This window comes from Eurosta solidaginis, chromosome 4 (assembly GCF_040869045.1).
Source record: "Eurosta solidaginis isolate ZX-2024a chromosome 4, ASM4086904v1, whole genome shotgun sequence".
NCBI classification, from domain to species: Eukaryota; Metazoa; Arthropoda; class Insecta; order Diptera; family Tephritidae; genus Eurosta; species Eurosta solidaginis.
The window spans coordinates 46,986,754-47,006,107 of record NC_090322.1 but is presented as its reverse complement, the minus strand read 5'-3'; the positions used below and the strand labels follow the sequence as shown (position 1 = coordinate 47,006,107).

The following is a 19,354-nucleotide window of genomic DNA, read 5'->3' as shown; positions in this document are numbered from 1 at the left end:
TAGCTGACTTTTTAAGGCTGTATAACTCTGTAATTTATTTTGCCTTTGGAAAAATTACCTATTGGAAAATAAGCTGGCTGAAAAATATTGGCATAACAGCTCAAGTTAAATCAACAAATGAAAATCTCAGCCAAGCGATTTGTAAAAAAAAGCTAAGTTGTCTATTTGTTACTTTCTCGATATAGGGTGTGTTCGAGCTGCAGCAGTGTTACTTTTTATGACAGCGGATAACGTTCTTCAGCAACATTTGAGCAGACGTGGCAATTTCGCGCGTTCGCTGAACGAAATGTTGACAATCTATTGATCATCTCTAGGAAATTAGCGACATTCCATCAACTAAGCAGCACTTTAGCAATACTACTGTTATTATTTGGCTGCTCAAACACACCCATATTAATTGTGCATTAAATCTAAAATATAAAACTCAAAAATGACTCTGCTTGTTATGTCCGCAACATTTATTTAGTTCAAAGTCACAGCCAATAATAGCCACAGCCATAATAATTTACACGGGTCATCAATTTTTTCTCTGATTCAAAAGCTGAACTACCAGCGCTACCTTCATCAGCTCAGTGTCATCATTGCCAATAGCGCCAATAACACCAAAATCGTGCCTGACACACGAAAGTCGTTTCACTCAATAGCGCAAGTGAAATGTACTACGCACTCACTACTAAGTAGCGTCAAAAATTCGCTTGGAGTCATTGCGTCAATGAGTTACCATTGAGCTGGCACCGCATTGGCGCTGGCGCCATGCAATTTACATCACTAAAATTGCGCGAATGCCCAGGCTCATGACTTTTTTAATCCAGATGGTGAAAACGAAGCAGGAGCAAAACGCATGGTGTATTTTTGGTGCAGCCGTCCCACTTTGTGGAGAATGAACGACTCTACAATGCTCCCTCTTATTAATCTACTCTCTTTGCAAAAACGAAAAACATATAAATTGTTGGAAATTAACTTAATCATAAGACGATACACAGTTTTGAACAGATTGGACTTACATCTTTTTGCCACTTAATGCACAAATTTTGTATTAAATTTAAATATAATATCATTACATAAGTACATAACAACCACACAATATAAAAACACTGTGAATTCATTCCCTCTCAAAAGCTAAACATTTAATGTGATGGCGCTTGCATACGCGCAATTTATGCTATTTACATCTTCTCGATAATTTACAACTTTCGATATGTTTTGTTGTATGCGCAGCCCTTCTAACGTCAACCTTCTTCTTATTCTGTTCTCCACGTCCAAAATCTTTACATTATCGAAATCAGCTGTGTGCATGCAATCCGTCAGGTGCTGCGCTAAGGCTGTGGTGTTTTTGTTGTTTTTTGCGTCTAACCTGTGTTCATTTATTCTCGTGCTGACCGATCTTTTTGTTTGTCCTATGTATACCTTACCGCAAACTTACCCCTCTTTTCCTCCCCCACATGGTATTTCGTAGATTACGTTTTGTAGTTCCTCCTTTTTATATATTTCATGAAAATGAAATGGTATATTAATTTCGTCACGAAACCCAAAATTGTAAGTCCTTAAAGGAAAATAGATAGACCATCCATTAAGTATACCGAAATAATCAGGATGAAGAGCTGAGTTGATTTAGCCATGTCCGTCTGTCCGTCTGTCTGTTTGTATGCAAACTAGTCCCTGAATTTTTGAGATATCTTGATAAAATTTGGTGAGCGCGTGTATTTGGGTGTCCGATTAGACATTTGTCGGAACCGGCCGGATCGGACCACTATAGCATATATCCTCCATACAACCAATTTTTCAGAAAAAGAGGATTTTTATAATATCTTACTCAATTTAACAGATTGAAGCTTCAAACTTCACCATATAATTTCGTATATTGCACATATTGTTGCCTGAAAAAATTGATGAGATCGGTCGTATATATAGTATATATCCCCCACAACCGATTGTTCAGTAAGAAACTTTTCGTAATTACTGCCCTATTTTAAGAGCTAGAGGCTTCAAATTTCAACGAATGCTTACGCATATAGCATATATTGTTGTCTGAAAAAATCATAGCGATCGGTTGTTCAGATAAGAAACTTTTCACAATTTCTACCCCATTCTTACAGCTATAAGCTTCAAATTTCACCGATTGCTTACGTATATAGTATATATTGTTGTGTCAAAAAATCATAGAGATCGGTGATATATATAATATATATGTATATATGATGGTATATATAGTATATATTTTGTTTGCGATTTCGGCCCCATTTTAACAGCTAGAAGCTTCAAATTTCACCAAGTGCTTGCGTGTATAGCATATATTGATGTCTGAAAAAATCATTGAGATCGGTGGTATACATAGTATATATCTCATACAACCGATTGTTCAGATAAGAAACTATTCAAAAATTCTACCCCATTCTAACAGCTATAAGCTTCAAATTTCACCGATTGCTTACGTATATAGTATATATTGTTGTGCCAACAAATCATAGAGATCGGTGATATATATAATATATATATATGATGGTATATATAGTATATATATATATATTTTTTTGATTTCGGCCCCATTTTAACAGCTAGAAGCTTCAAATTTCACCAAGTGCTTACGTGTATAGCATATATTTTTGTCTGAAAAATCATAGAGATCGGTGGTATATATAGTATATATCTCATACAACCGATTGTTCAGATAAGAAACTTTGCGCAATTTCTTCCTAGGTACAAAGTAGCTACCTATTTTTTATTTTTTATTTATCTTAAAAATCGTTTAGGTATGTAGATCTGTTCACTATATATTTCTTATCTTATACATCCGATTGTTCGGAGATTACGAACGGGATAATATTATTGTTGAGCCCCATTCATGAAAGGTATGAAGTCTTCGGCACAGCCGAAGACAGTCCCGTTATTACTTGTTGATTTTGTTTTTGGTTTTCGTGTATATGTTTTGGATTGTGTGATTTGGTTTGTGTGCATAGGTTATGTTGTTGGCTTTAATCATTTTATGTAACGTCTTGTTGTCAGTTAGTTTTGGTACGTATGTGATGCCTGTGTATATTTTTCTATTGCTTTCTTCATTTGGTGTTGTTGTATTGTTACTCGTTTTTTGTTTAGTTTTGTTTCTCGCCGTGCGTATTAGACCGTGTATTATTTTATTTGGGTATCCATTTTTTTCCAGTATGATCTGAATCGTTTTCTTGTTCTCCTTCATGAACTCCTGATCACTCAAGGAGTAAACTTTGTTAATAAAGTTGATTACTGTATTTCTTTTTTGATTCCATGGGTGGTTTGATTGGTAATTGATCATTCTAGATGATGCCACGGCTTTTTTGTACCAATTCGTTTTTACTTTGTTTCCGATGTTGTGGATTTCCAAGTCCAGAAAAGCTAATTTGTTATGTTTTTCTTTTTCTAGGGTAAATTTAAATTTTTTGTGTTGCTCGTTGAAAGTTTTTAGAATTTCGTCTACGTCTTTTGCCCTAACAATAGCGAAATATCATCTACATATTTCGTTATGTATTTTATATTTATGTCTTTAGATTTTAGCTCAATGATGCTGTCATCAATAATTTTGTCGAGGACTATATCTGCTATTGTTGGTGAAAGAGGATTTTCCATCGGCATCCCATAAACTTGCTTGTGTAGAGGCGTTAGCTCAAGCAGCACTCGCATTGCCGCCGTCGGGAATGTTCGCATGAATCCCGTAATGCAGACACTTGCCAAGCGTTGAAGCTTGGTGAGTGATTTTTGTACGGTCACCATAGTTGCTATTGATGCCCATGCAACTGTTCCAAATTATGATGGGTCCCACTATCATAGTGTACATCCATATTAGGATCTTGGAACTGCATCCGCCGAATCTTCTCGCATGGCGTCTGCTCACCTTGCTATTGTAGTTTTTGTTATGGTGTTGTCGAGGGGCTTCTTCCAGAAGAGCTTAGAGTGGAACGTGGCTCCCAAGTGTTTCACCTCGGTCGTATGCTCAAACAGTACTTCATTCATTACGATGTGCCTCAACCCTTCCAGTGTGCTGCTCCTGGTAAAGGGTACAAAGGCTGTCTTGTACCTCTGTACGCCATCATTTTTTTCAACCTCAGTGCCTGCTGCGCTATGTCGCCAATAGTGCTCTCAAATCTGTATTTTAAAATTATAACGATGTCGTACGGATAGCCTTAACATAGGATTCCGGTCTCTGAGAGCTTGTGTAGAAGTTCATCTACTATCAGGATCCACAGCAGGGTCTAAGCCATCCCCAATCAAGGTTTTGGAAATCCTCGTACGTAGTAGGGCGTTTATCCACATTCATATTGGAATTGCACCTCTCTTCTCCCGAGTGCCCGATCCACACTATCGTGGGCCGTGTCGTCAAATGCCTCCTCTATGTCCAAAAATGCGCATGGCTGATATAATACAGTGTCTGCCGATCTGGCTGTCCTGTGTGCATGCTGACCTGGATGTAGCGGTATTCCGTCGAGAAGCTTCCATCAATCTCGTGATTTATGATCATCTCAAAGGATGTCAAACATATCGCCCTAAAGGACTTTGTACTAGAATACCCATGACGAAAGCACATCTTAAGCGGCGACTTATTCTCGACGATAATGAAGTGATCGGGCCGCCTGAACTTGCTACTTATAGAAAACTCTTTACAGGACTTACCCCACCAACCTACTCTGCCAGCCTCGACACATCTGTTAAACATTAAATTAGTCCACACTTTCACGTCAGTTGAGTCAGTCGATCCTGCACTGTATGAATTAAAATATCCCGCTAAGAACGGGAATATGTCACATCTATCTTAGTGACCATTAACGGAACATCTCTAAACGGGCAATCATGTACCAATTACTCACGCTGTATGCAGCTGAAGTAAGCATAAATGGTAGGTTCCCTGATCGATTGGCCCCAGCCATCGAATTGAATGCCAAATCAGAAAAGACGGATCTAGTATTGTGTAGTAGCAAATATAAGGGTTCGATTAAGACAATGTCTGAGTCAAAAGAGGTAGCCCATTAAGGTAAATACAATACAAAATTTATATGAAACATTTTTGTTTTTTCAAGATCATGTGCAAATGTTACGTTATCAGAATAATAAATCTGTTTTATCTCTAAAAAGAGAAGACTTGAGGTTCTTAAAGGACGTGCAAGTAGGCACAGGCTTCTGACTTCATGTGGTCGTAATTAAGACCTGCTGTTGTTGTTGTTGTAGCGATAAAGATATTCCCCGTAGGTATTGAGGAATGTTATTGATGTTGTTGATCCTTTGCCGGATGAAAGTGCGGCACGTTTAGGTAACAGGCACCATTGGGATAGTAGCCCGATCCTCTCGGGAGCGATTTAGTACGATCACATTGATCTTCTAGACCATACCACAAACCATTGTTCATTTGACTTCCAAAACAGCTTCCTTTCAAAACATACTTAACGTCGAATTCAAGCCCCTCGTAACTCCCCGTGAAATGGAAGGAACTCGTTATATATATCACTTGTCAGCTATTACCCATATGGGGGTAATTTTTTACAACTCGTTGTTCAAAGATTGCATTTAATATTGCACATACGCACCGTTCTTCAGCAAATGCAGCTCCTTAGTCTTTTGACATGATTGCCATAAGTTAAAATAAATTTTTTGATTGAGCGGGACATAATAATTTAAATTTTTCCATTCTAAACACCAATCTGTAGGCAACTCGGACATTTTATCGTCTTCAGGTAAAATCTTTATTGTTATATGTGAACAATTCAAACGTTTGGCAGTTACTAACGAAATTTCGTATAAAGACAAAGATGCGATGACAACGACACGAAAGCTTAACGCGCTCAGACCTAATAAAACCATATCTTATTTAATACCATCAGGGAACGTAGCGGTTTCAATTATGTTGGGTTTTTCAAAGGTCTTCGGTTGTTGGCAAATTCGGCATGAAAGAAATATCTTCTAAAAGCATTCCATTTCTTAGTCAGGCATTCGCCTTAGATCACGCATACCTCACGAGCCAAGCTATCTTTATCTGACTTTTTTAAATTAAAATTTCGAAAATATAAATATTATATACGGTCTCTGAAAATTTGGTGTATGAGTTGTTATTCTACTGCAGAAAATATTTTATCTAATTCCAGTTATACATTAAATAAACGCCCTTATGCAGCTTATGTTGTTGTTGTAGCAGCTTATCATATGTATATTTGTTTTTTTGAAAGATTAAATAGAGCTTTGGTTTTTTCAAAAGATTCCGTGCCTTCTTAATGGATTAACCTGAAAATTTTGCCAAGACCAACAGCCATTATATTAAACCCAGCGGGTTAGGGGGCTTAGAATATACCCGCGATAGGCATGTCTGCCGTAAGTGGCGACTAAAATACCATTGGTTCAAGGTAGCGCAACCCTCTCAAGGGGTTGCCAGCGCTATATGTAGCTTCTCCAATTGTCAACCTAACATACCCGTGGCGAATCCTGTTTCATTAACAGCCGAGGCTCTGGCGCCCCCGAACTCCTGATGTATCTAAGGAGTGGGAGGGCGGTATGGCCCAGAAGGTTTCATGTGGTCCTACCATATCGTTCCCGCGATGGTCGGGCTAGTACCTTTATGGTGCTTATGTTACCGGAACGTACCAGATCTGCATCCGGAAAAGGACCATCAACATCGGTAACACTCCCCATGGCCTTCGGGGAGTGTCCTTATCACAACAACAACAACAACAAAGGGATTTTAAAGACAAATAGAATATGCATAACATTAGCTATGTTTAGTTTTTTTACATGTATATACATTTGCACTTAAACTTTATGTGCACTGCTAAGCACAAAACTTTATCTGCATCTATGAAATTGTTGCGACAAAAATTAGTACTGCTAACTTTCAGTATACACTATATTCAGTCACAATTGAAATGTTTCTCTCCATTTTACCTCTACACTAATCTCCACTTCTATGACAGAAAATTGTGTGCGTCCACTAGTCATTGCAACCGATTCAGTTATAGGTTATACAGTATGACCAGCAGAGTTACGTGTCTCCGCTATTGAGCACAACCCGTTTTTTAGCGAGTTATTAACCACTGCCCCGAGTCTTCAATAATTGCCGCTAGATGAGTCTCAAAACATTATCTAACTGATGATGATGATTTTTTACACACGAATGCAGTTGTATAAACATGTAAAAAAAGCACAGCAATTATGTATAAATTAAGTCAAAATATTTTTGGCTACAAGTGGCTAGATCTGATAAAGTTTTTATAATAATGTAGACAAAACAAGGCACCGGTGATAACATTTGCGATCTCCAGGAGATTAAAAGTTTTTAAGTACTTCCTTTATATAAATGGACCAGAAGAAACAAAATATGCATCTTTAAGCAAAGACATACATAATCTTATTGAACATTGATACATATAAAGGAGGAGTGCAATAAATAGACTTTCGATATAACCCAAGTCCGAAAATGTGCGCTGCACATCTAATTTTTGGTCCTCATACAAATTTTACAGTGGTTATGTTAAAATCAATCAAAGTTCAATAAAATGACCTGTGTTTTTCTAACATGTATATACATTTACGGCTAAACAAAAACGCTTATGATCACTTACATACTGTTTCCATCTAGCGACAATTATTGAAGACTTGCGGTAGTTGTTAAATAACTACAAAACGGGTTATGCTTAAAGCCGGAGACACGCACCTCTGTTGGTCATAGCGTATAACCAACAGCTGAATTGTGGATACACACCCCTCGGTCATAGAAGTGGAGAATAGTATAGAGATAAATGTAGACACATTTCAGTTTCAACTGAGTATAATGCATCTTGAAATTTAGCAGTACTAATTTTCTGCGCAACAATTTCACAAGTGTGGATAAAGGTATGCACTTGGCAGTCCATATAAAGATTTAGTGCATATGTATATACATGTAAAAACATCAACTATTATGTCTTTGTTTAAAGATACATTTTTTGTTTCTTCTGGTCCATTTATATAAAGAAAGTACTTACATATTGCTTATCTTCTTATTAGCCGTGTTTTTTTTTTACACGCGTATACGTTTCGTTTGCGCGTGAAAAAAAAACGCCTATCCTCGCTTAGATAATGCTTAGGAGACCCATCTAGCGGCAGTGGTTAAACAACTAGCTACAGCTACAGCTACAGGGTGTACCGAAACGCGAAGACACAACCCTCTGTTGTATTTCTGTGTATAACAAATAGCTTAATCAATTGTGATAGATTGTGGACGCGCATAGAATACATGGAATTAGTGCGGAGGGTGAAACATGGACACATATTTCAGTTACATCTGAGTATAATGCGTATTGAAATTTAGTAGTACTAATTTTATGCGTAGCAATTTCAGAGGTGTATTTAAAGTTTGTCGCTTAGCAGTCCATATAAAGTTTAAGCGTAAACGTATATAGGAAAAAACACAGCTATTATTTTCCCCTTTCGTTGCATTGTGAAGGTACCCGGAACTATGTGTAAGGTTTCTTGTTTTTAGCTCAATGAGTAGTTATTTAGAAATCGTTCGCAAGATTTCAGAATTCTAAATGCGCTTTTTAATACCTCCAAATGTCTCGATTCCTAACCTACTTTAACAACTCCTTTATCCTACATGTTACTGAGTAATTTAACTCGTAGTTATGTTGTATATTTCAGGTCACTGGGTTATCGGAAAGTTCCGTAAAACTCGAAAGCAAAATTTAAAGTTCGGACAATGAATTTTCACGATATTTGGACCACCTAGCGAAAATTCATTTCCATCATGTTGCATTTTCCAGGGATTCTGAAGTATGTTCTTACTTTCAAGAATCTAGCTCTACGGGAAGTTACTCAAATAGCCACCGCCGGAGCGCTGGTGCAATAGCGCAGTGACCTATGATGCGCGCCTAAACATTCGCATTTCTTTAGTTTAAAAGCTAAGCTAGTTCCCTTTCTACCCTAACATGGCCAAAAGAACCTTGAGACCTCGTAATCATCACAATTGATTCACACCGGGTCCGTTGTCCTACCACGATTTTCCTTAGGAAATCACCCTGTGCTGGTCGTACTGAACTGCACGCCTCGCTTATGTCCATTTTTGAACCTTTTCTGGCTTTCTCATCTGCAAATTTATTCTCCGGCACCCAGCAAAGGGAGACATTTAGGTGACTTATGGACGCCAGCGGGGCCCAACATCTCCGTACGAATTTTGACTTTATCACGTGGGATTCTAATGCCTTTAAGGCGACCTGGCTGCCGACAAAGAACGTTACATTGATGTCTGTAAGCGTACTATCATGGAGCAGCCTGGATGCTCTCTCTATGGCATAAACTTCCGCGTAGAAGACACTGCATAAGTCAGGAAGTCGGCACAGTTTATTAACCTGCAGATGCTTTGAGTAGATTCCAGCTCCAGTTCCCTTTTCCGTTGATAATTGTAAGCATTCTGATTAAAATATCCAGAAGTGATAATTAAGTTCTGAGCGAGTACATAAAGAATCAAGCGTGCTTGAAAAGAATCGCACTGGCAACTCTGCTAATGATTGATTCAGCCGACAGTCGTGGTGTTGAATCGCCAATGCTATAACTATTGTACTTTGCAATTGAATGGGTTGTTTAATTCTTATCGAATAATTAGAAGAAGAAATTTTCAATTGCATTTCTGCATAGAACAGTGGTACACTCGAGATCTTTTTAGAGCTTCGGAAAACTATTTGGCGTTCACCAACATGTCGTATGATACAGTAAAGCAAACAGCGAATCAGTTTCGCTTGTACTTCAAACATCTTATGTGTAAGTTCTCCGTTCAAATTTTCTTCTCCATTCTTCCTGTACACAAATACCAATGCAGCAAGTAAGAAAGCCTAAGTTCGTGTGAAACCGAACATCACATAGCCAGCTGTGCACCTGAAACGCTGGGTATAAAAAGTAGAAGTAGTCTTCAGACGATTTCGCTCATTTTCAGAGCAAACAGTTGTAGCTTTGAAAAAAATTTGTATGCCAAATTTCGTTCGGATTGGGAGATTTTTGTTCTACTTATGGGATTAAAAGTATTTTGGAAGGAGTAACAGAAAAACGGGCGGTCACGCCCATTTTCAAAATTTGTTTAAGTTTTGTTTTAACCTCAACCATACCAATACTGAGGTAGAATAACAGTCAAATGTAGTTAAATACCATAGAGTTATTGCAAACTTCGTTAAGTTTATACCTCTAGGACCCCGCCCACTGTTCTTTACCCGATTTTGATTATCTTCACGCAGTTTATAGAATTTGGCAAGAATAGTGTCTCTGCCAAATTGCAATGTAACATCTTTAACGGCTTTTGTTTTGCGTCTTGTTAAACTTCCAAATTTTGTTCTTCTAAATGTGGTGCCACGTCCATATTCCAAAATTTTTTGGAATTTGTGTTTTGCGCTATAAAACCAATCCACCACCAAATTTCATTAGCTTACCGGTATTCGTTTTTGAATTAACTAATTTTTTCCATTTTTTTAAATATTCGATATCGAAAAAGTGGGCGTGGTTATCGTCCAATTTCGCTCATTTTCCATAGCAATCTATTCTATGTCTAAAATTGGTGAAGATATCTCAATATTTGCTCAAGTTATCGCGTTAGCGGACGGACAGACGTACAGACGGACGGATGGACGTGGCTTAAGCTAATTTTTATTGCGATACCGATGATTTATGGAAGTTTATATCTATCTCGACTCCTATATACCTGTATATTATACAGTGTATAACCAACTGTTGGCCAATCAAAGTTATAATACCCTGTGTAAAAGTACAGCTGGGTATAAAAAAAGTTACACACATTTGTATTCAAAGCTCTGGCGGCATTGTGCTGCACTGGCATAGAACAATGATGCTGATGGCTGTTGGCAGCTGATTTTCTGTCTCACTCATTGCTTGATGACAAAATAGACATCATCCGGTGGCAAAGAGCCTGAGCCAGATAAATAATTTTGTATGTAAATGCAACAACAACGATTTGAGCCAGATAAATCCAGATAGAAGTCTGGTTCAATTTGTGAGCCAGATAATTTGTTAGTTACTTGTTTTTAGAATGGCAACGCTGCCTTTAATTAACCTACTTTTTCAAAAATAGATATCGCTGCTTAGCCTTTCGCCGTATGAGTTAAATGAAACGGCGACATCTACCTATCACATTTCACGTGTGCGAAAATATCACGACATCTGCTTCTCAAGTCTCTCAATGATCCATAGCATTCCCGTGAGAATTGAGCGTGAGCCGGAGCTGTAAAACTCACTGGATGACGGCAAATATTCATATTGCGTTGAGCGTAAGTTATTTAACTCACTAACTATTCTTCAGCTTTGACTCATATCATGCACTTTCGAATTTATGAATTAATCCTTTGGGAACAGTAAAGTAATAAATTGCAACATAAAACAAATGAGCTGGCAAAAAGTCATTAACGCAGAGCAAATGCAGCTAAAACATTGTAGGAGTACTGCATAGATTAATAAAAAAGAAAAATTATGTGTAAAGTATAATAAAACCCACGATTAATTGTAAGGAGGATGTAGTAGGGAATAACCAAATTTTTTTTTCCTTTATATTATTTTTTCTTTAATATTAAAATTTTCATAAAAATATTTAACTAGCCTTCTGTTTGCTCATTCTTAATATTATTATGCTTGTATGTATATCCTTCTGCGTCACAAAAATGTTGCTCCTCAAACTTCTTATTTCCCTTTACACTTCAAGCCATCAAACGAATTTTGTACAAATCATAATTGTTCGCCTGCGGCTGAAGTTGCATTCCTTTACCTTTCCTTTTCTTCTCCCACCTGAAGCGCGCTGACAAGTACCCAACATCCGAAAACTCGAGTTGTTTAATGTTTTTGCAAACTCTTTAGTTATTGCCTTAAAACAGCCAGTGGCAAGGTGCATTGTAAACAGTGATGATAGCTTAAAGGTAGAGGATGACGAAGTGGGTGTCTGGTCACGCCACTTGAACTAATTTTGCATAGTAGCTAAGCACGAAATACATAAATATTATGTTTAACAAAATATCGCATAAATTGAAGTTGAAAGCTCTGCTCTTTTGCTACTCTGGTGAGTTTTCAACGGTGTCTTACATGAGCAGATTTTTGCGTATAACCTACTTTAAGCACGCTGCAAAGGAAATTGCCTCTCAAGAGACTCACTAACTTAATTGACGCTTAATAGTTTAGATGGTTTTATTATGGTTTTTTGTAGCGATAAAGACACTCCCCGAAGCTTTTGGGGAGTATTATTCATTTGGATGGTCCTTTGCCGGATATCAATTTGGTGCTTTCCGGTAACACGCACCATTAAGGTACAAGCCCGACCATCTTGGGAACGAATTCTTATGACCAAATTGAACCTTCTACGCCATGCTGCCCAAGCCCTAGTTCCATGAGGAGCTGTTGAATAAGCTATAAATTGCGCTAAAAACCCTTTAAAGGGTGTCTTAGCGGTTTTTGCCTTACAAACAAGTTGCGCAATTCTCCTCTTTGTTGGGCTAACTAGCGCTGATTGGTAATTGGCAGTTGGAATTTAAATATCTTTCTACCTGGTAATCCAGCGGAGTGGGCCGGGCTCTTCAATTGCTTCCACAGGCGGGTTCCACGAATACCTTCTTTGCAAGAACATCATCATTCGAATAACAAGGCAAATTGTTGTGTGCTTAAAGTTGGAACGGCTCATTACTTAATCTTCTTGGGTGCTCGACTTCGCCAAGGCGTAACGGCCCCTAAAAGCTGAGAATTTTTCTCTCGAACACTCTCAGAGTAACCTTTTTCTTCCCCTTGTAGCAGTGCTTCGTCCCATTTAATAGGAAGGCTCACTTACAAATTGCCTCAGTGTCTTTTGACATCAGTGGTTGGTTTGTTCTTGGAAATATCGCAGCACATGCATTGGTTACGTTGGGGCTCATACTGGATATCTAGGTTAGGTTAGGTTGAAATGTCCGGTCAAAAGAGACCTGGCCAAGACTATGTGTCCATAGTGCTACCAGAGTTTGTTTGAAGACCAATAGAAAAACCTTAATCAGGCACCAGGACTTGCATTTTAGAATAACTTTGTCTTCTTGGCAAGCACTAGAAATATTATTGGACCAAGCCCAATCGCTGCATTAAGATTTTGCATATCTGCCGCCCCTAGTAGCTGGAGCGCTGACCTCGCGAGAGCAGGACACGAACACAGAACGTGCACAACTGTTTCCGCCTGCAGCTAGTACTTCCTACATCTGCTGTTACTGACGATAAGCATGACACTAAAAGGCAGTGTCCAGTAAGTATGCCCATCGTGAACCTTAAGTCTTGTCCCTTGAGAGATATGTGCCAATTTGTGAGTATAACGTCGTAGGATTTGCATATGAGCTTAGAAATTTTACCCCGCGATTCTATCCACGCCGGATTATGGCTGGATACCTAAGAGTTTTGCCTATTACAGTATCCAGATCGAATTTGCGCCAGAATGTCGTGTAGGATTCGGTTATTGGACACTTTAAACAAACTTTGCATATGAGGCTGAGTGCTTTTAGAGCTAATAAAGTTCAAAAAACTGAATTCTCGTTTGCCGGATTTCTCCATTGTGCTCGCAGAGATGTCCGCTTTTATTCTCAGTATTTAATAGAAGCTATTTGTTCAGCATTTCGTTCCTCTACTTTTGTATCCCCGCCTCACTTTGTAGATATTATTCTGGTGACATAAGAAGACATCCCGTGGCAGTTCTGAGCGCGGCATTTTGACAGTCCTGCAGGCTCTTCCAGTGTATTTTTTTTAAGCTCGGCGACCAAATCAGAGACGCGTAGCACACAAGCGACTGGCCAACCAATTAATAAGTAGCTATGAGGGCGTTTTGTTTCTTTGCTCCAAGTGCTTTCAATGAGCGACGTGAGGAATTTTGAATGGTGGTGGCGGTGCCCAATATTGCTGTCCGCCGAAGGGTTGGTCGGTAGTAGTGCCAAGTTACGCTAGATGAAACTACTGCAACACTGTCGTTTTTAGCTTTTACACCTTTTCCCGTAAATAAAAGAGCTGTGACCTGCTGACATTATCGTCCAGTCATCGGCGTAGACAACAATGTTAATTTCCTTTGGTGGGGTAGGGAGATTTGGGATGTAAAAAGCTGTTGTTGATGTTATGGTTGCTGTTGTTGTTGTAGAGATAAGAATACTCCCTGAAGGCCTTGAGGAGTGTTATTGATGTTGATGGTCCTTTGCCGGATACAGATCCGGTACGTTCCGGTAACAAGCACCATAATGGTACTAGCCCGACCATCTCAGGAATGATTTGGTATGACCACATGAAACCTTCTACGCCATACCGCCCTCCCACCCCCTAGATCCATAAGGAACTTGGGGTAGACAGAGCCTTGTCTGTTAAAGAAACAGGATTCGCCACGGGTAGGTGAGGTTGCCAATTGGGTTGGAGAAGCTATATATTGAGCTGGCAACATCTTGAAAGGGTGGCGCTACATAGCCTCTTGAATCAATTTGGTATTTTACTCGCCTCTTACGGCAGGCATATCTACCTTGGGTATATTCTAAGGCCCCTAACCCGCTGGGGGACCTGTTGTTGATCGCTTGTGTTGGTGAATCTGTCGCTCAATACTTCAGCTCAAGTTTTTTCGATTTATAGTTGCGGCGAGCTCGCAACTCGGTACTACAACTCAGATTTAGCAAAAATTTGCCGTTTCGGTACTAACCGGTAGCTACCAAGCCCGACTTTGCCTGTTGTATACCGATACACCCAAGTGACCTCTCTGTTTGCTGCCCTACTATTTTAAAATGAAACGCTGCTATCCTTCTCATACCTGAGGCGTGTATGTATTAAATGTTTAAGCATATAAATATTGTATTTACGGCAGTTTAAGGGATCCCTTTTATACACCAAAGTAATACCTGAACCTTTGATAAAATGAACCTTACCAAACCGGTCTTTCTCTCTTATCTTATATATTTTTTCTAATTGCTGTTTTTATGTGCAGGTCCCTTTTTCGATCATATTTGGAATCCAAATCTATAAATAAAGTTTCGGTTGTAAAGATAGAGATTCGTACTATTAGCGAGCTTTGAGCGTTATTAGTCGTAGTGCTTTTTCAGCTATACTTTATTAAAATAATTTGTTAGAAATAAACTATTGTGAATATTGGATTAGAGCTAACACTGCATTACCGGCAGTTGCTAACATTCGCCAGATGGCAGCGCAAGCGCATGTAAGCTTTTATAGATAAATAATTGAGAGAACAGCTGATTTCTGTTGATATTTGATATGAGACTTTTATATTTTGTTGCGCAGGATGCGCACGGGTCCGGCTAGTTCTATACATTGCCGGGAGAAGTTTTACCGAACAAACTCATTTGGTAATCCATGGAAAATAATGCTTAAAACTTGCATTCAGGAGCTTTCCTGGTAGGAGCGCTAAAGCTCATATGCAGTCTGATCACAACAACCACAAATATTATAGCACAAACTTTTGTTGTAAACAAAAGTGCTACCCATAAACTAAAAGGTGAGTGCTGCCAACGTCAATGGAATTTACTATAAATTTACTAACTAAAAATGCAAGTGCGATTATGATGTGGGATGTTGCACGAATGCCAATTGGGGTCACTACTGCAAATAGCAATAACAAAAATAATCACCAAAGGTTGGATGGCACTGAACGCATTTCTGGAATGCTATTTCCTTATTGCTTGCCACATTGCAATAATAAATTTTAGCGTTTTAATGCTTTTCAGCGCTATTGGCTGCTTAAATAGGCGCATTGCATTTGTTGCATGTTGCAAAGTGATTATTTATTGGAATTTTAAGTGCTACACAAACATTTGGCATGTGGTGCATCTGTTCAAAGAACAAAATTTTTACAAAAAAACAATAAATATCACGTTAATGGAAATTGCAATTTATTTGTTGCATGTGATGTTGCATGCCACATAAGTAAACGCGCAAATGAGTGGGTTGGCATTAATTTTTACGCGCGTGTTGCAGCATCTACCGTGCAATAAACCTAATGTGGCACACTAGTAGCATACACAGCAACATCAGTCACAAATGCAACAACAACTGTTTCATCAACTCCTACGCAGCAGCTAAAATAATCAGCAATCAATTGTGAATGATTTAAATGCTATTTGACATGTGCGCTCATTGCCACTTTCTCGTAAATACAACTACAGTTTTAGCCGCCCACGCTTACTTCGTAAATTATAGCGACAACTCTAACAAGTTGCCATCAGTCGAACAAATCATTAGTCGATTACGCATTGGCACATCGCTAAATTAGCAAAAATGTGCACATCCACACCCCTTTAAGTACATTTCAAACTGTTGCTTGATAATAAATGGAAATAATTTACAAACAAAACATACATATGTTCGGTTTGAATACACTCTATATACCCAGTAGTGAGTTTTTGGCACTTTGGGTTTTGCGTACCAAACAATTGAAGTTAAACCACTACAGTGGAAACTTTACTAGTAACTAAAAAATTCTGGTTATTTAAGAAGAGAATCATCGGAAAAATATCATTGAGTTATCGGTTTGTTATCGGCTAGTTATCTCCCAGTCAACGGCTTCTTATTGGCTTCTTATCGGCTTGCAATCGACGGCATACAGATGTGTCATCGGTTTTATTAAAGTCTTATCGGTATTAATTTCATAACAAACCATCATCGATAGCACTCCGATAACAGATTGAGAAGATTTCGCTACAAATCGATAAGTTTTCGGTAGAAAAAACGAAAAACTTTTGATAAAGTAATGATAAATTTTTCGTAACAAGTTGATAATACGAATATAGCAATTCGATTTCATATCGATTTCATATCGGTAACAAATCGATAGCTTTTTGAAACAAACAAATAACGTTCCGACAAAAAACCAATAATATTTGATAATGCGTTGATAACCTTTCGTTAATTTATCGCAAAATTCCGAGAACAAATCGATGAGAACGTTAACACGCCCATACAAAATCGATAACCCTTCGATTAAAAATCGATAATATACTGATAACATATTTGATAAATAATCGACAACTTTTTGATAATAAATCAATAAGAAACCGATAAAAGATTGCTACCCTTGGACATCGAAGGAAAATTTATAACATTTCGACAAAAATTGATAACTCGTCTATACGTAGTCGATAGCACACCAATAACAAATCGATGAGAAATGTATAACACGCCCATATAACGTCGAAATGAACCCCTAATTCATCGATAACCGGAACAAATTGGCGGTATGGCCTAGAGGGTTAAATGTGGTCATATTAATCGCTCCCCAGATGTTGGGGCTAGCACCTTAATGGTGCTTTTTACTGGAACGTACCGGATCTATATCCAGCAAAGAACCACCAACATTGATAACATCCCCAAAACCTTCGGGGAGTGTCCTTATCGCTAGAACAATAACAACAAAAAGAGCATACCAATCTCCCATTATGCTTCAACTACAGACTACGTTTACACTACAGACAATGATTACACTACAGACTATGTTTACACTACAGACTACGATTACAACACAGACTACGTTTACACTACAGACTAAGTTTAAACTGCAGACTACGCTTACACTACACACTATCGTTACATTATCTTATCCCAATTAATCCCACACACTGCGTGCACATTCTCTACTCCCACCACTCCATGAATTTAAATTATACATACATCCCCCTTAGAGCATACCACTTACAAATGCTACGCCAACGCTTACGCTTAAACACCTTACGCTTAAACACCTTACGCTGACATTTAAGGTTCCCTCATACAGTGAGCAAAATGTTTACACAGCAAGAAAATTTTCTCAATAAGAAGCACAAATATTAACGCAATGAAGGTCCGCAAGCGAAAATGGTTAAATATTTATGAATTTGAAATATTGTGGGGAATGTTGACATCACTATGCTGTTAGTAAATAATCACAACAACAAAAAACTGCAAGCAGCCGCAATTATGCACAAGGCAGCGAAGAACGTTCCACACACATACGAGCAGCTTAAAGCAAAGATATCATAGATCTCACATACACATATGTAGTCATCAGCAAAGAGACGAAGTTCTTACTCACACATACACACGCATTGTGTGGTATTGTGGAAAAACTATTGTAAATGGGGTAATTTTTTGTATGTGGTATGGCTGTCTGCAGCACGTGGTAGGGTTAAGGAGCACTCCACTCTTCGTGTGGCAATTACAATGAAAATTAAGTTATACTAACTCACCGGAACAGTTCACGATTAATAAAAAGGAGGAAACTCAGCTTGGTGTTTATGTTCAACTTATTATTGTTGTATGAATACTTTTATTCTTTAATTGTAGTTTTATATAATTCAATTTACAGAGCTTAGAATGTATATAAAATTGTGCCGGTATGTACGCGGTGAAAAAATTGCCAGTATGTATATAGTAAAAGTGCCTGATGAACGAAGTTGCCTGCATAGCCCAAACTTTATTCTACAACACTGTCCGCGTTCCACTGAATTGAAACCTTATTGTACAAAATATGCCACGTTCCACTGAGTTGGAACCTTATTGTACAAACTATGCCGCGTCCCAAAGAGTTGGAACTTTATTGTAATGAAAAGATTAATGTTGTTGGTTGCATAGTGTACAAGCATATAGCTAAATAACCAAGTATGCGATACAACTGTTCCCTCTTCGTGAAAAGTCTAGACCTTAGGAGAAATATGCGAACGAAGTAACATAGAGTACTGTTACGAATATTAGCAAAACTAAGGGGTGCTGCCATCTCTAAGCCGATGCTCAGCAGCGCCTTGCATGCACATCCATAGATCAATAATTATGTATCTACATAAACGAATCAATCATTATGTCTACACATATGTAGGTACACGCAGCTGAGAGCAACGCACAAGCACATGCAGATATCTTATCTGAAATGCTCCTAAAGGTATGCAATTGTGATTGTGTCGCTCACACATACAAGCGCATCGGGTATAAGAGAAGCTATAAAAATTATACATCTGTAGTTGTAGCTGAGAAACTTATAACTAACTAAATAAATTCTGGAAACACCTAGAAGATGCCACGAGGAAATCACAGAGTATAAAAGCATCAGCGGTAGAGGCGCTATGGGCAGTTTCAGTTAAGCACGCTATCTGTCGGGCAATAGATCAGTTTCATTTAAGTCAATTTGGTTATTAAGCAAGCTAGTTGCAAAGTATAAGTGTTATTGTGAAGTACTTTAATAAAGGCCATTTTTCCATTATTCAATATTGGAGTTATTTATTCAACAGTTTAGCGATACGAACATTAGCAGAAGATTGCAAATAGGGGGAATTGCACTAAATTCGTTACAGTACAAAACCAGCGCAAGCTGAGGAATAACGAATCAATTTCATGTAAACACGCTATTAGTTGTGAAGTATAATTGTGA

At 38.3% G+C, this 19,354-nt stretch overlaps 2 protein-coding genes across 8 annotated transcripts in view; one reads left to right on the top strand and one right to left on the bottom strand.

Moving 5' to 3' along the window:
• spri (sprint) overlaps positions 1-19,354 on the top strand; it is a 1,202,745-nt gene that overhangs the window by 708,701 nt on the left and 474,690 nt on the right. The window lies entirely within an intron of this gene.
• LOC137249703 (protein brown-like) overlaps positions 1-19,354 on the bottom strand; it is a 77,197-nt gene that overhangs the window by 8,613 nt on the left and 49,230 nt on the right. The window contains exon 1 of one of the 2 annotated variants that reach the window (XM_067781458.1): positions 5,547-5,713. The exons of the other annotated variant lie outside the window; for it this stretch is intronic. Within the exon in view, the coding sequence (XP_067637559.1) occupies positions 5,547-5,679 (133 nt within the window). The 5' untranslated portion in view covers positions 5,680-5,713. Of the gene's footprint in view, positions 1-5,546; positions 5,714-19,354 lie in introns of those variants that run through there. 2 annotated transcript variants of the gene reach the window in all.